The sequence below is a fragment of the Grammomys surdaster genome, unplaced genomic scaffold (assembly GCF_004785775.1).
Source record: "Grammomys surdaster isolate TR1022 unplaced genomic scaffold, NIH_TR_1.0 129, whole genome shotgun sequence".
Taxonomy (NCBI): domain Eukaryota; kingdom Metazoa; phylum Chordata; class Mammalia; order Rodentia; family Muridae; genus Grammomys; species Grammomys surdaster.
The window spans coordinates 3834383-3853084 of record NW_021604587.1 but is presented as its reverse complement, the minus strand read 5'-3'; the positions used below and the strand labels follow the sequence as shown (position 1 = coordinate 3853084).

General features: G+C 45.5%; 1 protein-coding gene across 1 annotated transcript in view; it reads left to right on the top strand.

Moving 5' to 3' along the window:
* The first annotated feature begins 5391 nt into the window (after positions 1-5391).
* The window catches only part of Slc24a3 (solute carrier family 24 member 3), a 478143-nt gene continuing 464832 nt past the window's right edge, over positions 5392-18702 (top strand). The window contains exon 1 of the mRNA XM_028754967.1: positions 5392-5823. Within this exon, the coding sequence (XP_028610800.1) occupies positions 5685-5823 (139 nt within the window). The 5' untranslated portion in view covers positions 5392-5684. The remainder of the gene's footprint in view (positions 5824-18702) is intronic.

The window sequence follows — 18702 nt, the reverse complement described above, 5'->3', positions numbered from 1 at the left end:
TTAAACTTTTAGATGACAAAAAATAAGTATATACAATTTAACTAATCTGTTCATTATGTTTGAATGTTTTTATATACACACCACACACACATGCTCACATATATAGGGAGAGAAGGTGATTTTGCTGAACTTTAAGGAATAAGATTATGCAATTCACATTATGGCTCCTAATTTATATCATAACACATCAGGATGAGGTTTTGATTTAAAAAAAATTCTTGATTAAAAGCATGAGATTCTTAGCTGGGCACAGAGGCTCACATCTGCAGCCACAGCACTCAGAGGACCAAGGCAGGGCTATTTTTTTTTAAATGTGTCTGAAAATATAAGCAAAAACAAGGAACTCCTAAATCCAATATTTGGAGGACACAGTATATGTTGGGGCCCTCCCTAGCCCCCTCTGTACACTTAGCATTATGTCTGCTGAGTTTACGCAGACAAAAAAAGAGAAATTGGTGTTTTCCTTCTAAGTGGTCTTGATAGAGCAATCAAAGCGCTCAAATTGTGAGTGCTTGATTTTTGCCTTGTGAAGACTGAACATTTTAATCTCTTATTCCCGTGTCTCTGGATTATTTTATGGGACTTGTTTTTAATCATACTCAGGTGAAACAAGAAACACAGCATCTCCATAGAGCGTGCTGGCGTGTGGTTCATAGTTCTTTCAAACACTCAAAACAAGTCAATTGATCATATTGACAAGTTGGAGCTAGGTAATGGAGCTTTCCTTTTCAGATTTTCCTCCAGGCTCCACCCAAAGCACCCACCAAAGTGTTCTTTTCTTACAACATGGGTCTCCGCCTTAATTCTGAAGAATTCCACGAAGCTGGAGACTAATACAGCTGACTAGGCTTGGGCCCACTGTGCAGAGTGTGGCTGGCTGAGGACATCTCTGATTCGTCCCCATGGGCTTGTGACACCAGCTAACAGTGGGTTACATGAAAGCTCTACGATTACGAGGGACCACTCGTGCATTTTTCCTGGAGGCATCTGTCCTGGTTCCCTCCCCTAACCCCTCTCTTAGAATAAAAGGGGTAGAAAAAATACAGGGAAAATGGCTGTACTGATTTTTTTCCCCTGAAAAGCAACTTCTAAATTTTATGCTCTTCTTGAGAGTTCTTCTATGCTTGTCTTTAAAAGCATGATACACCCATCTCCCCTAATCCATCTGTTGATGTGGGTAACTGAAGTCACCCTGCTGCCAATCCTCATGTGGTACAACAGGTTTGAGAAGCCGCCTATGACTGCTTTCAATAGCTGAAGTTCCCTACAGAACTACCTAGCCCAGGAGGTCATTTGTCTCTAGTCCAGAGGCAGTGGTTTGATTATTCTTGGCTCAAACTGGACTTGGAAGGGAACTGAAGCATCAGGTAGAGGGAGAAAAAAACCCTTCATACCCACACAACATGCAAAAGAACAAATAAATGTATGTGGACAGATCTCATGGAGACAAAATGAGTGACTGGAAGGTCAAGGACAGGTAACAGTGACCTAAAGTGACAGGATTGTGCAGAAAGGTTGTCATATGGAAGGATTGTTGTTTACAAAAGAGATGGTGGGAAAGAATGTTCCAGGCCCGATCTTGCTACTTATTTGGCAGAGTGCATGTACACATTCTGTGTACATTCTGCTGTGTATATGTAAGCCATGGGAAGAAAACTATAGTCATTCATGTGGTAAGTCAAAATTCACCAAAAAAATGTATACAATTTGGGGAAAGAATGAAAAAAATAATTAACATTTAAAAATAATGGCACAGTAAGAGGTATCTTTTAACTCCAGTAGTAAGCTGAACACCTAACACAGGAGGAGCCAGCACTGTAGACACCCACTCTTGATGTCCACACTCAAGGTAGTGTGGACATGTCACAGGGAGTTTTTGTACTGAGAAATGCTGCCACACAAGCAGCAGACAGTATCCAAGAAAAGTGTGACGTCTTCTGCAGTAAAGGTGGGGTCTTACCCAAATCTGTGTGACAAGCAATAGGAAGAACACATACGACCTACAGGTGAAGGGCAGCTGGTCACTCCTACCCATACAATAAACATATTAATCGAACATCCTTAACTTCCAAGACCCATAGAAGGTCCTACATCCAAGATCTGTCCCAGGAAGATTTTCTTTCCCCACTTTGCCTTTCTACCCACAGTGCTTCATTGTGCTAAAATGTTCCCCATAGAAAGCTAGTTATCTTCCCTTGCTTGGAAGATTGTTCTGTATTACTGAGTGGCACGGCAGGGAGTCACTTCATCAGATAGGTGACTACTTTTATTTTCTCCTCCCCCTCCTCTCTCTTCAAAACCCTGGCTTGTCTGTTTGACACAACTGGCAACTGTTTGGTGTTATGGAGACACAACCTTGCTTTGTTGTGGAGACTGCCCTGTCAGGTCTGGGCACTGTGGGTGAGGGGAGATCAGAGAGCTGGAAAGACTGCAGGAGTGCCCAAAGATGTGCCTTGTCTTGACACAGGGGAGGCCCCACCTCACTAACTGATGAAAGATAGCAAGTCAGTGTTATCACGGGAGGGGGGAACTGTTGTTTGTCACTGTTGCTCATTGTTGTTGGTGTTTGGTTTGAGATAGTTTCACTATGTAGCTAGGGTGGCCTGGAACTATGTTTATAGCCCAGATAGACTTCAGATTTGCCATGCTTCTGTCTCAACCTCTCAGGAGCTGGGGTCACAGAATTGTATCCGAGCATGCTCAGTTTCCTAGGAAGGCTTTTGATTTTTCTTGGTGGTGGTGCAATGGGAGGGCTGTGAAAACATGAGTTGTTTCTATTTCCTACATGAATGCTGCACACAACTACAAGTAAAGTGCTTATGGAAGTAAAGGCTGGGGCGGAGAGGGTGAGACCTGCCTCCAGCCGACATGGGAATACTCTATAAACACACCTGCCTTGTTCATGGAAGGGGAAAGAGCCCAATGCCCCCAAGGGTCATGCTCCTTTTCTCAAGCAAGCTCCCTCTGGGATAGAACTATGGGTGTGTGATTTTCATCTTGAAGCATACACTGTGAGACCAAATGTGAAACAGACCAGGGGATAAAAGGCAGCAGCCATGTTGGAATCCGTGAGCTTCCCAATACTGAAAGATCATAAATATACTCTCCATTCTGGGTCCTACTCCTTTCAACATTTGTCTCCCAAACACTGAGTCAGGCAGATAACATAAAAAACAAACAAATAAATAAATAAATAAATAAATAAATAAATAAGTGTCATCAAGGCTGTCTCCCTTCCTCTTTGGTTCTGATAGGGCACCAAGAGATTGCTTTATTCTATACTTACCTGTCAGTGGAGGAAGAGATAAAGGACCTCCCTGATCCCTGGTAAATTCCTGCAGAGATGCCCTCACCACAGGATTTAGGGAGCCTGTCTGAGCTAAGGTACTTCTGTCAGAAGGGGGACCAGAGTCCCCATCTTTTGCTCCCAGTGATGTTGAGCAGTTTCCAGAAGCTACTGATCTTGCTTTGTGCTTTACCTCATTATCCCCTCTTACTCTGAGACTTCTAAAAACAAATATTAACCAGCAGAGTCCTTTCTCTGGGCCATGGGAGTCTTCACTGTCTTCCAGAGAATCATCAGTTCCTAGTCTTCCCTACTGTCCTCCCCCTTTCCTCACACACCCTCCACCAGGGCGCCCCCCGCACCCCAGGTCACACAATTCCTTCTATGATAGTTTCTGCCCCAAGATGAGTTAGTGTTCTTTCCCTGACTCAGCATATTCCAGACCCCCATCTCCCACCCACCTCCCAGCCTTCCACTAGAGACATACATGAGTGTCTTTCCTAGCAAGTAGGAATTACTCTGAATTTCTCAAGGATTTCAGAAGGCTTGATAGTGGTGGCAGAATTGGAGAATTCTCCATGTTGTTCCAACCTGGATGGACTTGAAGAGTTTGAATTCCTCCTTTGGTACTTGGCAACCTAAGCAAAGACTCGCCTAGGTGTTGCAGGGATGGATTATGTTCTGTGCACAAGGCAGCCAACATGGGAGTGGGAGGGAATAAACACACACTTGGGAAGCCAAGTCTGCTCTCCAGCAGAAAGCAAACCACCTATGACCACTTTCCATGTCCTCAGATGTTGTCAGGGGACATCTCACATTATATGGGGTTGGAAGGTCACCCACAGCTGATTCTGTGGGTCCCTTGTAACCTAGGCAGAGAGAAGCCTCTATGGAGCTTCCCCATTTCCTCTCAACTCCTGAGGGCTAGATTGTTCAGGTCCAAGAGCTTCTGCACAGCCATCCAAAAGTATGTCTGATTTCTAGAGCCATCCTTTTGGAATAAGACTTAAGTTTTCAGTACCCTTGCAAACACATCTCTTCTTCCCTTCCCCTGGGGTTGTGTGTTTCCTGTCCTGCAGGTAGGTACCTTAGATGAGGCTAGGGCAGTTCAAGCCCCAGAGAGTGAGCTATGCCTGGGATCACCAGGTGTCCCTTCAACGGTACCTACTGTAGATTGGGGTGGGGAAGTCAGCCTCTACATCTCCAATAGGCAGGGGCAGAAGAACTCGAATTTAGGAGGTGAGGTCTAGGGCTCTCATCTTGGAGTAGGGTAAACTGATGGTCCAAGAGCCTCCTTCCCAGCTCTTAGCTTCAGCCACACACTGGACTTGCTTTAGCTCCTCAGAGAGCAAAATGTGTACCTGAGCCAGAGGAGGGAGCCAGGACACCCCTAATAAGCCAAAAGCCCCCAGGAGGTCAGTTTCAGGACTTGAGCCTGGCTCACCAGGATCCCCACCAGGGGGCAGAGGGGAACCCCGAGGCCATCGGCAGGAGGCAGGACCAGAGGCTAAGAACTGGCCACCTAGCACACTCTCCAACACTCTAGCTGAAGGCAGCAGATGGAAGAGGGCCAAGGAAACCCTCCTTTTCTCTGAAAGTTTCAGGCCAGTCCTCCTTGGTGGAGATCTCCCGCACCGCACCACCTCTTTCTCTGGGCACCAAAGGGTTGAAGGGCTGTACACCAGGCTCCCTCCACAGCCCAGTCTCCTCCCTGCGCCCCCTCCCCGCAGTGCTGGCCAGCGACTCATAGCATCCCAGGCGCTGTCCCCCGCCTGTGCGCTGCCCCCCTGCCGCCGACCCACCGTGGGGTACGGGAAGCTGCGCTCGTTCGTGCTGTCGGCGCGCTCCGGCCGCCGATCGGCTCCAAGTCTCCGATCCTCCCCCCTCCCTGACCCCCCGTGTGGATATTGGAGTGCGACCCCGAGAAGCACTCCCGCTGTCTGAGGCCAGGGCCTGCTCCGGGTGGCCAGCGGCCGGCCCTCCTCCCGCCGGTCCTTCCCCGCTCCTCCTCCACCGCCCCCACCGCCCCCGCCTCCCGGCCGCCCCCGCCGCCGCCGCCCCAGGCCGAACGCGGGCGCGGAGCGTGGGAGCCATGGCGCGCGAGCAGGAGAGGGACCCCGAGCGCAGGGAGGCGGCGGCGCGGGCGAGCGCCGAGGAGGAGGAGGAGGAGGAAGAGGAGGAGGCGGGGGAGGAGGGACTGAGCGATAGCTACAAGGGCGACGGCGTGGAGACGGGCAGCGGCCGGGAGGAGGAAGAGCAGGAGGCGGCGGCCGGGTGGGAACGCAGCGAGGACGCGCGGCTGCTGCGCGCAGGGCTGCCTCCCGCCGCCGTCCCCGCCGCGGCCGCCCGCGACCCGAGCGGACGTCGCCCGCCAGGGACGCCGCCCGGCCGTCCAAGGATGCCGCCGCCGGGCGACCAGGACCGCGCGCGCCGCCGCAGCCGCCGCCGGCGGAGGGACCTTCTGCTGAGCCAGCTCTGCTTCCTGGCCTCGGTGGCGCTGCTGCTCTGGTCGCTGTCGAGCCTGCGAGAGCAGAAGGGTGAGTGCTCGCCGCCTGCCCCGAGTGGGCGCTGCGGCTCCAGCGGTTCGGGCTCTCGGGGCTCGGCACCCGGCGAGCTGCGCGCTGGCTCCGGCCACACGGAACAAGCATGGGGACACTCCGGTCTCTTGAAGGGCTAAGGAGGAAGGGGTCTGGGCTCTAGGACTGTAGCGGTGGAGGAGTGACCCCTTGGGCACCAAGAAGACCTCTACCTTTTGCCTTTTGCCCCCTTTCCACAGCCTGGATGGTAGTGGCGGTGGTGACAGGGAGTCTCACCCTAAGCAGGAACCCTTTCACCGCCAAGGCCAGTAATAAAGTTGTTATGACAGCAATCAGTACCTGTGCAGGTAACCAACCACCTGTACTCCTGGCTTGCTGAGGGATTGCAGGGCAGGGTGACCAGCTCATAGCCGGTTCTCCACGTGTTCTCTACACAGAACAGGTGGGGAGGGCAGTAGAGAATGCTCCTTGCCATCTTTGCGATCCAAGAACAGGTGCTGGGAACTTCGGATAGGAGAAAGTGATAGCTCCCAAGCCAGGGTTTAGGGATGGGCATGTTCTCTTAAAGGGCTGATCAGCAGGAGCACATGGATTCATTTCTCAAGGCTGGCTTGCTTCCTTCCACGGACTTGGTGCTGGGGGCGGACCACTCCATGCTGTCCACTTTCTTTCCTTGGTGCTTTGGCTGGTGGTGCATACACACTTGCACACATATCTCACACACACACACACACACACACACACACACACACACACGAACCATACTTTGGTTTTATCTTTGCCCTTTGCTTTTCTGGAGCTAAAATAGACATTGAGGAGAAATGTGTTCAGAACAGTTGTTCATTGGAAACAATTTGGACTCTGGGGTGCAGCTGTGTAAGAAAAAGCAAAACATACACCGCAGAAAGGAAAGACTTGGGAGAAGAACGGTTGTAAAATGATTCCGTATCCTGGCTTTTCAAGTATCAGGGTTTGTGGGGAAGCAGACAAATAAATGTTTGTGGGGTAAAGCGGTTACAGATATGCGCTGTACTGTTAAGATAGACACAGATCTAATACGTGGTGCTTTGAAGCACACAATAAAAGCATTTTGATAGCTATGGTGACATTTTAAAAGATGCCATCAATCAAGAAAGAGATTTCCCTCACATTGGCTAGTGTGGTGCCTCCTGGTGAAACTCAGGGGTCATTCTGAACTTAGCAGATCACTCTACGGACTTCATCATATATGGTAATGGGAGAGAGGCAGCTCTGGTGTTCAGCAAAGCCTTTAGACTCCATGACTCTCTTCCATTGCTTCTGAGTCTCTGATCTTCTGGCCCTGGGTGCTGACCTGAGGGAGGGGGCTGTGCTAATTGACTGAAGTGAGACTTTTCCAAGTGCAGATGCAGACCTGCTAAGCAGTATCCACTGACTGTCACTAAGAGGGCGAGTGGAAGCCAGCAGATAGTTTATGCTTCCACTGGCAACAGTTATTCCAACACTGGCAACAGTTACATGGAGGCTGTTTCCCTACAGGTTGGAGCCCTGTGAGTGACAGGCTTCCCAGCACTTTCCAGGACATAAAAGACACCCCCCCTTACCCCCTGGATGTTGAATGTGACCCACACGGTTAAGTGGATCAATTGCAGGGGAGTTTCAGTTCCTGTCTCCACCAGATGCTGGAATATCTGGGCTTCTGGGCTGATATGGCATCACACATGGTGAACGTGGAACCAGATGACTATACTTTCATTTTGAGGTAGTTTCCTTGAGGTTTCTGTTCAGGTGTTACTGACTCAGACGTCATTCCATAGCCCATTCCTATCTCATTCCTTCTCTTTTTCACTCTCATTTCTTCTCTGGCCTGTCTGTTAGTGCCTACTTTATGAACACTTCCATTCACAAGAAGAAGACTTCGCTGGGAAAAACCAACAGTGCTAATGACCTGGCTACCCAGGTTCTGTTTACAGCCCCCACCCCCAACTCTATGGCTTACTGGTCTTAATTCAGTCTCTAATCACCTTTTCTTGCATTAGATGCTGGTGTTTTCAATAGGTGAGGCACAGCCGTGTTGGAGCAGCAAGCCATAGTCTTCTTTCCAGATAATTTTAAACAGATTAATTACTGCATGGAGCTCTTCCAATGATATTTTTGCCTAGGGAACTGCCATTTAGTTTTATAAATATTGGAGTGGAAACTCTTACCCTGAAAATTTTGGGGCCATTCTATGTAATATCCTTTTATCATGGGCAAAAGGCTCAGAGTTCTGCCTCACTTTAAAGACACTGGGACTCACAAAGGGTGACTGAGTGAAGTCACATAGGAGTTGAGGAATGGAGGTACAAATCAGCCTGAGGTGACCTGGCTCTTTGTTCCCAGCTGTGTTCCTTGCTTTATGGTGCAGGACTGTGGTGTTCATATGGCCATATGGGGGTGCCTTCCTAATGACCAAAGGTAATTTTTACCTTTAAAAACATGTGGTAATTATTAAAGATAACCGGATAACCCCTCAGAGGTTTGTTTCCCATGATTCCCACCCCCATCTTGTTCTTTTGCTTTCTTATAAAAAGGGTAGTTAGTTCTTTTTATAAGAAAGTCCAAATAGAGGTGTGTGGCCGTTATGTTACATAATGTCTAACATTTCTAATCATGGAATTCAGGATCTCTTTCTTGATTTCTAAGTAAATCCAGATTTGGTTATATGCTGAAAAGTTTGCTTCTGTTTTACAAAGCTCTGTATTTGGTTTGAAGTATAGAAAAGAATCTATACTGTTATTTTTTTCTCCTTCTGTGTAGCTAGGACATGAGGATTGTTTAATTTAGGTCAGGAAGAGTTAGTGCTGGAATGAGGAGAATTCTTAATTCTAACTACAACAAAAGCAATAATAATAACAACTACAGTTTGGGCATCCCAAGTGCCAGGCTCTGTGCCAAGCATACTTTAAGTGCATTTACCTCATCGGCAAACACTGTCTTCACAGTGCTGTGAGCCTTCAGCAGGGGAGACACAAAACCCAGGTGCCCTATTTAGTGGTTGCTGAAGGAGATCTCCTTTTTGATCTCTGTGTTCAAAGCCAATTTAAATAAGGTGTTAGATTTGCTAATGAAGGTTTTCATTTATTCTTGCAATGAGAACAGATTACTTTTGTATGTATTGAGTGGCTTAGAAGTGTTTCATTTTTCTTGATATAGACAACATGGCCATCTTTCTCCAGAAGTAAGGGTAAAAAAAATCCATATTCACACACACACACACACACACACACACACACACACACACACACACACTTTTGGGCATATCTCTAGGAAGTTCTAAGGGGTGTAACTAAGAAAAAACATTGGAACACACACAAATACATACATTTGTGTGTGCATGCATGTGTGTGTATGTGTGTGGACCCATGGATATATATTTTATATGTCAGTTATTATTGCCATATAAACTTGATTTAAAACAGCTGTTTACCTTTCCTGTTCCTGGATACTTAGGCTCAGGAATTTGGATGAGCGTTTGGTTGAAGTATATAATATGCACTTGCATGCAGATGTGTGTATGTAGACCTACGTGAATATACACTGTAAATTCGTGCACTCGTATAATATCTTTGAAATGTCTTCCAATCATAAGAGTTAATTGCTATTCATCTTACTTCGTATGGAGATGGGGGTAGCCTCTGACGAAGGAGCTACAGTAGGGTTTCCAACTGCAAACCTGAGAGTCCATCTTTCCTTCCATGGACTCGCACTCATCAGGGGGCTTGGGGTGCAGCCTGCAGATCTCCTAGCTCCATACCCCCGCCCTTGGTCTTCTCTTTTCTGATTTTACTTGGACTTTTCTGTTGCTTGACGAGGGTGTGACCCTTCTGGTCCCAGATTTTTCACATGTGCAGGTCCTCTGTACTGCTGTGTCCACCACAACTAACTAATCCTTCACTTGTGCAGTTACTTTATCCTTCACCGCCAGGCCAAGATCTCCTGGACTATATTAGACTCCCCACAGTGTCCTCTGGAAACACTGCTTCCTGTTGACTATATTTATCAAAGTCGGCAGCTATCTACTTGTTTGGTCAGTGTTTGAGTAACATTCCTGCTCATCAGATTCTGAGCTCCAGGAGATCGGAGACCCTGTGATCTATCCTTATATGTCACCCCTATCACCCAGCCCATAACAGGAGCTCAAAATATATTTGTTATAGATAAACAAGCCTTTTTTGGTTTCTGAACTTTAATGCCCAGATCAAGACAAAACCAGAACAAAACCCCTACCATGTTTTAGGCCCCTGCTTGCTGACATGTGTGTATTTTTATAATTTCTAGTCCTGTAAATTTGACATAGTTGCCCATTTTTCTTTGGAGAGCACTGAGCTGAAGAAAAGTGGCAGGCTGTGCCTGGTATCAGTTGGATAGTGGTAGGATTTGAACCTGGGCATGCTTGTGTCAAAGCTGCATACGGCTACATTTTCCAGCATTGGCAGAGAGGATGTGAATACAAGACAGGGAATCACCCTGCCTTTTTCAGTCAGCTGAGGAGTAAGGAGTAACAGAAGGTTGGTTTCATAGAAGCAGTATTTTAGAAACACGTTGCTTTCAACCTTTTCTATTTTCTGCATAAACATATATAGAAGTGTTTCTTTCCTCCTGCCTTTTCTTAGCTGCTCATCAACCCAGATTTTTCTCAAAGATTTCCTCTCCTTGCAAATCTTGACTCCTTGTGGGAAGATTTTTTTTTTTACCCTGGAGGGTTGGCAAAGCCAAAAGAATTGCAAAACTAGCTATTTGCTGGAGCATTCCAAGGCCTGGTGAAAGCTGGCTGATAGTGCAGGACTTTGGCAACTCTTGCTTCTATAAGGAGTGTTCTTGCACATAAGGAGAATCTCTGTGTATGCGTTTGGGTGGAAGGATGGAAGGATACTGCACAGATGATCCTAATGGGGAAACTGAGGTCTAGGGGATTCCAAAAATATCCGTGGAGTCACATTGCAAATGGGTTGTGATCTCGAGTAATTTGAGGCTTTCTGGCTGATGGCTGCCAGCTTCTGATTTTGTAGAGTTTATTTGACAGCCAGTCTTATCCATTGCTTGCAAATAGCTTCAAACAAGGTCCTGTCATGTAGTATCTGAGAATGAGAAGTACTGAGGATGCAAGGTTTGCTGTGAGACAGGAGGTGATGGGCTTCTGGCATTCACATGCTGTGCTGTTCTCTCTCTCCATTTCTGCCTTGGGATTGGCTGTGCTCCTCACTTTTGCTAGTCTCTGGTATCACATTCCTTTGATGGCTTCCCTATCCCATCACCATCTTTGTTAGCTTTCTTTTTGTGAAATTCGTCTTAGTGAATTTTTTGGAAGGAGTTCTTTCCAGGAGCCCAGGGCAAGAGACCTGGGGATCTTTGCCTATGCCCTCTTTAATCAGGCATTGTTAGTTGTTGAGCTGACAGAGGTGTCTGAGATGGATACTCAGTATCTATCTTTGGGTTTTGTGAGAGGAGGGACAGTGTAGTTACTTTTGAAGAATTGTTGGAGATATGAATGAGAAATGCACTGTGTCCCAGGGCAGCATGTGGTGCTTCGGAGGTTCTGGAACCTGAGAAACAAAGGGAAAGTAGAAGATAAGAGGGGCAGGGGTGGAGTTAGGCAAACTCCTAGAAAACTTGGCAAAAATAAAAGCGAGCAGGCAACTGACAGAGATGCAAACTAACTTCAGGTGGCCAATAGCCACAAACAACATTTTCCACCCTTAGTTATCAAGTGGGAAATTGGAACTTAAAAATAACCAAGATGATGTCTTTTTTTTAAAAAAAAAAATAATTAGATTGGCAAAAGTTAGATGGGTTCAAATGTAGTTAACCATAATATGGAAGCTGTGTGGCTAAGTCGTTTTCCGCCCTTTGAACCATGTACATGCTCATGGGACTAGAACAGCCACACATATTTTTGAGCCCTATGTAAAAACTCAGTGGACTTGGACCCACATGTGGACCATGGAGCTGGTTGGCTGTGACCCTGTGAAGTTTGGAGTTCAGGATTAGAAGGGAGCTCTAGGGATCAGGAAAGACCAGTGCCAGTTGCCCATGTAAACCATGCAATCTAGCATCCATTCTTTGCTCAGCAGTAGCTATGTGTTCCTGGGAGGGTCAGCAAATAAAATCAGCTCAGCTGCTACCCAGTTTGGGGAATTTCCCATTTGTAGCTTTTGCAGTATTGACAATGTTCCTCTTCATTTCCCCCTTTACATTGCTGCTTTGTTCTGGCTTCGAAAAAGGCATTTTTACTCTGGTGTCCTGGTCTGCCACCAGAATTTGAACCTATGGAGGGCACGAAAGAACAAAGGGGCCACAGTGAGCAGACGGCCATTATGCATTAACACCTCGATGTCTATGATGTCATTTTCCAAATAGAATATGAAGCATTCACTTTTGGATAGTTTGACTTAGTGAGCTGGTGGGACATGAAGCTGTCAGTTGAAGATTGGGATTATTAGCACATATGAGGAGTATAGGAGAAGGTGAAAATGATCTCCTTGGTGGGTGCCTGTTCCCCAGTCTTCTCTGCAGTGTCACCTAGGGAACTCTGAGCTTCATTTGTGTCTGAATCTTACCCAGAGATACTGATGGACGGCTACAGAGCGTGGTGCGGGCATCGGGATTGCTGTTAAGTGTTGGTGCCAGTGTGTGACCAAGTCTGAACCTCAGACTGAGTTAATATGCAATGAACACTGTACTGTGACCATGTAAAGGCTCCCTGTTGCTGAGCTGTGAAACACACTGAACTCATGTTTTCAGTTCTGAGTGTAAATCAACCCTCTTCTACTTTGTTTGCAAAACCTTTGCTACAATTTCAGCCCAAACTCTATTCTCTCGGCCTCATCTTATCCCCATGTGTATGCTGACATTAAGTTCTCCATTGGGGGTTCTCTTGGAAGTGATCTCCATCCAGATTCCTCTGGCCTTTTCTTGTCTGGTCAGGGTGCTTGGTCATCTTGCTGTCCAGCTGTCATCTTGCCACCTTCCTTCAGTTCTGTGCTGTGCACATCTCTCTGCTCTGCCTGAGAAGCTGTCTTCCCAGAAGTCATGTGTATGTCTCTCAGGTGTACGCCTGCACTTGTTGTATTGGATAGCACATACTCCAGGGGCCCCTGTAATAAGGCAGAGAAAGCACAGGTTTGACACCTTGTATGTTTGAAGATACAATCCTTCTACTAACCCCACATGTCAGATAGATTAGGCTCATAATTTATTGTACACACCTGTAATCCTAGAACTTGAGAGGGCAGAGGCAGGAGGGTTATGGTTTTGAGGCTAGCCTTAAATCTAAGATAAAAGGAAAAGAATTTAGGATGGACCTCATTTTTCCCTGGAGATCTGAAGATGTCTCTTGAATATCTATCTTTAAGGATGCTTCTAAGAAGTCTGATGCTATCCTGGTGTTTTTATTGCTTTGAGACTCTGTCTCCTTTTTTGTAAGACATGCATGTGATTTGCTCTGCTCCTCATGTGCTATTTGCTGTCGGTGTCAGTGATGTTATAAGACTATTGTGGGTATGTGTCTGTCCAGTCTCTTAGTCTCTTCAAATCTGGAAGTACATGTCACTCAGGCCTAGGGACTTTCTCTCTATGATGTCCCCATCCTTGTTCACTTGAGTTCCTGAGAGTACCTCCTAGTTCGTCTTTTTTCTCTACTTTCGCCTTTTTTACTGAGGATTTTGTTGTTGTTGTTGTATTTTGAGATAAGTTTTGTTATTTAGGTCAGGCTGGCCTTGAACTCACGATTTTCCTGCCTTTCCTTTCAAGGGCAAGTATATAGTCATATGTAGTTGTCCCAGACTTCTGCTCTGATGTCTATTTATTTATTTATTTATTTATTTATATTAACGCATGTGGGTATTTTGACTACGTGTATGTCTGTGTACCACATATGTGCCTAGTGCCTGAGGAGGCCAGAAGTGAATGTTGGATCCTCTAGGACTGGAGTTACAGAAGGTTATGAGCTGTCATGCAGGAGCTAGGGATCAAATCCAGGTCCTCTGGCAGAGCAGCCAGTGTTTCTAATCTCTGAGCAATCTCTCCAGCCCTTCTACAAGTTTTCTTAATCAAGAATTTTCCTCTCACTTAAAAAAATTATTTAATTATTCATTAGTATGTGTGTGTGTGTGTGGTGTGTTTGTGCGTGCACATGTACCTGCACACCTGTATGTGTGTATATGTGTGCATGTACACATGTGTTTGCATGTGCATGTATATGCATGTGTGTGTGATGTGTCAGAAGCATGTGTGTGGAGGTCACACCTGGCAGAATCAGTTCTCTGCTTCTGCCTTTAGTAGGGTCTGAGGACCTCACTTATGTCACCAGGCTTGCACAGGAAGGCACTTTACCCACTGGACCACCTTGACGTCCAAGTTTCCTACTCTGACACCGGCTTTCACTTCTGCAGGCAGTCACAGCTCTAATTGCCAAGAGCTGGCTTTCCTCTGAGTTCCTTTCATAGCTCCGTCTTTCTTCATCCGCACGCATCATCTCTTCTTCTTCTAAACCCATGCAGTAGTTCTGAAGTTCCGTTTCCTCCTATGGACTCCTTCTTTAAGCAGCAGAGTAGTCCTTGTCCATCTACGTTGTTGCATTTTTCTAACCGGTGCCTTTAATTGATAGGAGAACTTGGGTGTTTGCATGTGCCTTGTGTGTAGATGGGGCTGTTGCAAATGATTACAGTAGCAGAGGAAGGACTTGTTGGTGAGTGTCCCCAAGAACTCCCCTGACTGGTCCATATCACTGAGTAAGACTCCATCCTAACCTGCCTCGTTTCCCATCTTTGTCATGGGTCCATCAGATTTTCTAGAGAAGGATCACTTCACTGTGTGCTGCCATCAGCAGGGAGACATGTTCTGGCAGGGAGTCCAGGGAGAGCAGAGGCTTTCTTCAGCAAAAGTACTTTTCTTTGACTCAACGATGTAGGTCCTCTCAACAATGACCGTGATGCAGGTCAGTAATTTATTTGATGACAGAACCCAGACCATCCCAAATTATTTAAGTCATCCTGCCTACTTTCATTCCCTCCTCTTCCTTTTCAACTTTAGCTGCTATACATAAGGAAACTAATGGTGGGGCAGAGTAAAGGAATGGACAATCTTTAATTGGAACTATTTTATCAAGAGAATTAAAGATTCACCTATAGGTGGGAAACCAAATACAGAGACTCATTGTACATGTTTTCTAGTTAACATCACTGTAATAGCTTGCAAAACTGTGGTATAATATTAACAGGATGATGGTGGCATCATTCCAAGTTGCCTCCCTTCTTCAGATTGACTCTCTTCCACTCAGTGCATGTGTGCTTGCATGTGTGTGGGTATATGTGTTGGGTTCTACATAACTTTATAACTCATGTGGGTTTATGTGTCTACCACCACAGTCAAGGTAACAGAGCAGAGACCCTCTTAAGACAACACCATCTATATCTTTTAGTGCCAAAGGGCCAATGTCATTAAGCAGTTGGTAATAAACTACACTCAAATAAAGTCAACTTAAAAACCAGAATATTAAGAATGAAGGGAAATAACCACCAAAAATACTGTATTCTACACAAAATTTTGATTATACATTGGGGTAGAGAAAAGATCACCAAGGCCATTTACATTTGAGACTGAAGATGTGGACAGCCTCCTATGTTTGTAGATTTACTTCTCTAATGTATGAAATCTCAATTGAATACCAGGGGAGGGCTGTGCTTGGCTTGCTGATGGCTTCTTTAATGGATAATTATTTTGTGTCATTTGCACAATATTTCTGAATGAAGGATGCCTGAAAATGGCTTCTTCGGATAGATGGTTCATTCAGGCCATTTAGCCATGAAGTTTCCACATTGCTCGCCCCTGTGTTTGTTTTCTGGAGTATTAGACAAGAAGGCACACTTAGGGGCCATTGCATTGCTCACCTCTGTGTCTGTTTTCTGGAGTATTAGACAAGAAGGCACTCTTAGGGGCCACTGGGTCTGAACCTCTGATTTTCTTAGAAGTGACATGAAAGAAAATTTCGAATTTCACTCTTTGCTTGGGATAAAAAACACCTAAAACACAACCCAAAGTTAAGGGAGGAATATAATCAACAAAGACCAACTTTTGGTCAACTATCTCACATTTTGAAACATTATTGAAGTGCTGAAATCTTCCTGGGAAAATGTGTGACATTTAGGAGAACCAACCCATGGGAGTAAACGGGGAGTTACAGGATTAGCTGCTTTGTGTAGCAAGTGAAGAGCTGTGTGCCAAGGAGGCTGGACACTGGCCCTCAGGGCACTCCTTGTTTTCTGAGAGTTGGAATCATAGTTTTACTTCTCTCTGTCTCTATGGAATAAGTAAGATAAGAGGCTCTTTGAAAAGTGAGTGGCCATGGATGGCTTTTCCTTGTCAGTAGTGTTTGAGCTTATAACTTCCTAACTCTGCTTCATCCTTGCTATAGCGCTTCTGGACATTGATCTGAGTGCTGGTTGCTAAAGAGAGCAACCTAGGATTTGAAAATCAAACCTACAGTCTTCAGAGTGGGACTTCCTGTTGATGTTTAAAATCTTGAATATGTTTTTGGGGTGTATACAAAGAGTAAATTTGCTTCATCAACTTTAAACGAATCTAGGCAACAATTTAGACCAGTCCCATTATTTTCAAATATTGTGATGTTATTTTCCTGCTTCAATATGTCAAAGTTGAGATCAAACCATATATAATGTTGATATATAATTTAGATCTTTAAATTTTTTATAAATTAAATTCCTTCCTTCCTTGTGTGTGTGTGTGTGTGTATGTAAATATGTTCATGCCACAGCATAGGTAGAGAGGTCAGAGGACAACTGCAAGACTGCATTCTTTATTTTCACTGTATGGATCAGTCCCAGGGGTCAAATTCAGGCTAACAGGCTTAGAAGCAAGAACCTTTACCCACTGAACCACCTTGCTGGTCCCTAATTTTTTTTTTAATATTTTATTTATTGTTTTAAATCAAATCATAATTTTTACTTATTCACACAGGGGTTATAAACACAAAAAGGCAGGACGTGGGGAAGGGGATGACACCGGAGCGTGGGTGTTCAGGGGGTGGGGGAGGTACAGATATCTTTCAGAACAGAGTATCGGCTGGCTGGGTGAAGGTTCAGGGGACAGGTCACTGTGACTCTGTCTATGATTCACTTGTCCTTATCTAAGTTGGTATTATCTGCCAAGGTTACCTATTTACAAGGTCTATGACTACTTAGGCTGGTAAATTTCCACAAAAGCTGCCTGTTTACAATAGCTTATAGCCCTCTGTTTCAATGTTTTTCCACAGAGACCCAAGACTTGGTGTTAGTATACATGTATGACAGACCTATTGCTGATTTTAGGCCTATGGCTGATTTTAGGCCTTCAGTGTATATGCGGGGCTGCCCCTGACATCTCCTCCCTTCTCTAAGTAAAGAAGGGCTATGTCAATTCTAATCTTGCAAAGGCAGGGATAGAGGCCTGACCTCCAGTAATTGAAGGGGACTTTGTAATGGCTCTGGTCCCCCTGTTGTTGTCCAATGAGGCATGAGGGCCACACCCATCCCGATGTCTTTTTTCCTGGAGAGGGGATACTTTTGACATCAACCCCTATTGAAAAATAATCTAACTTTTGATTTAATTTAAAATTGTATATAGTAAAAACTGATAGCCAGGATACAGATAGTATATCACCATCCCTGCAATAACCCCTCTGTAGTCACGTCCCCCTCATCCATTACCCTGTCTGTTCCTCTGTCAGCAGGGTATTTGATTTTTAAGAATGTAGCCAGAACTTCCAGTGGAGGCATAAGTAAAGCAACCCACCCACAAAACCTTTGACCCAAAACTATGTCCTGCCTACAAGAACTACAGACACAAAGATGGATCAAAGACTGAGGGAATGGCCAACCAATGACAGGCCTAACTTGAGACCCATCCTATGACCAAGCACCAATCCCTGACACTATTAATGATACTCTGTTATGCTTGCAGACAGGAGCCTAGCATAACTGTCCTCTGAGAGGCTTCAACCGGGAAACAGATGCAGAGATCCACAGCCAAACATTGGATGGAACTCAGGGAGTCTTGTGGAACAGCTGGGGAAGGGTTGACAGACCTGGAGGGAACAGGGACTCCACGAGACTGACAGAATCAATTGACCTGGACACTTGGGGACTCCCAGAGACTAAACCACCAACCAAAGATCATTTATGGGTTTGACTTAAGCCTTCCTTAGGCTGTAGCAGAAGTGCAGCTTGGCCTTAATGCAGGTCTTCTGACAACTGGAGTGGGGGGCTGTCTCTGACTTAGTTGCCTGCCTGTGGATCCTGTTTCCCTAACTGGGCTGCCTTGTCTGGCCTTAGTGGGAGAGGATGCATCTAGTCTTGCAGTGACTTGATGTGCCAGAGTGGGTTGGTACCTGATGTGGGCAGGGCTTTCAGCGTGAGGGGGGACTGAGACGAGAGGGGGGCCACAATTGGGATATAGAGTGAATACATAAATGAATTAATGTCAGAGAAATAAAAGAATCTAGTCAAATGTAACACCACACACCTGTAATGGTATCACTAGGGATGTGTAAACATAAAGATTGTGAGTTCGAGGGTAGTTGAGGCTAAATAAGGAAACCTGTTTCAAAAGAGAAAATAATTATCTTTGTTAAAATATATCAATATTTTGCAAAGGAAATCCAACATTCAAATAGTTAGTTTCCTTTACTTAATATCATCACCTCACCTAAGTTGTCTTCTGAATCAGGAGCTTACCCCTACTCCTTCACTTCTTTTGGCTGAGTAATAATACATGTACAGGTATCTAATGGCTTATTCTACTATATGTAAGTCACTTTTATTTTGTTTATGAATGGAGAGGCTATAAATGTGCAGTTCTTGGTGG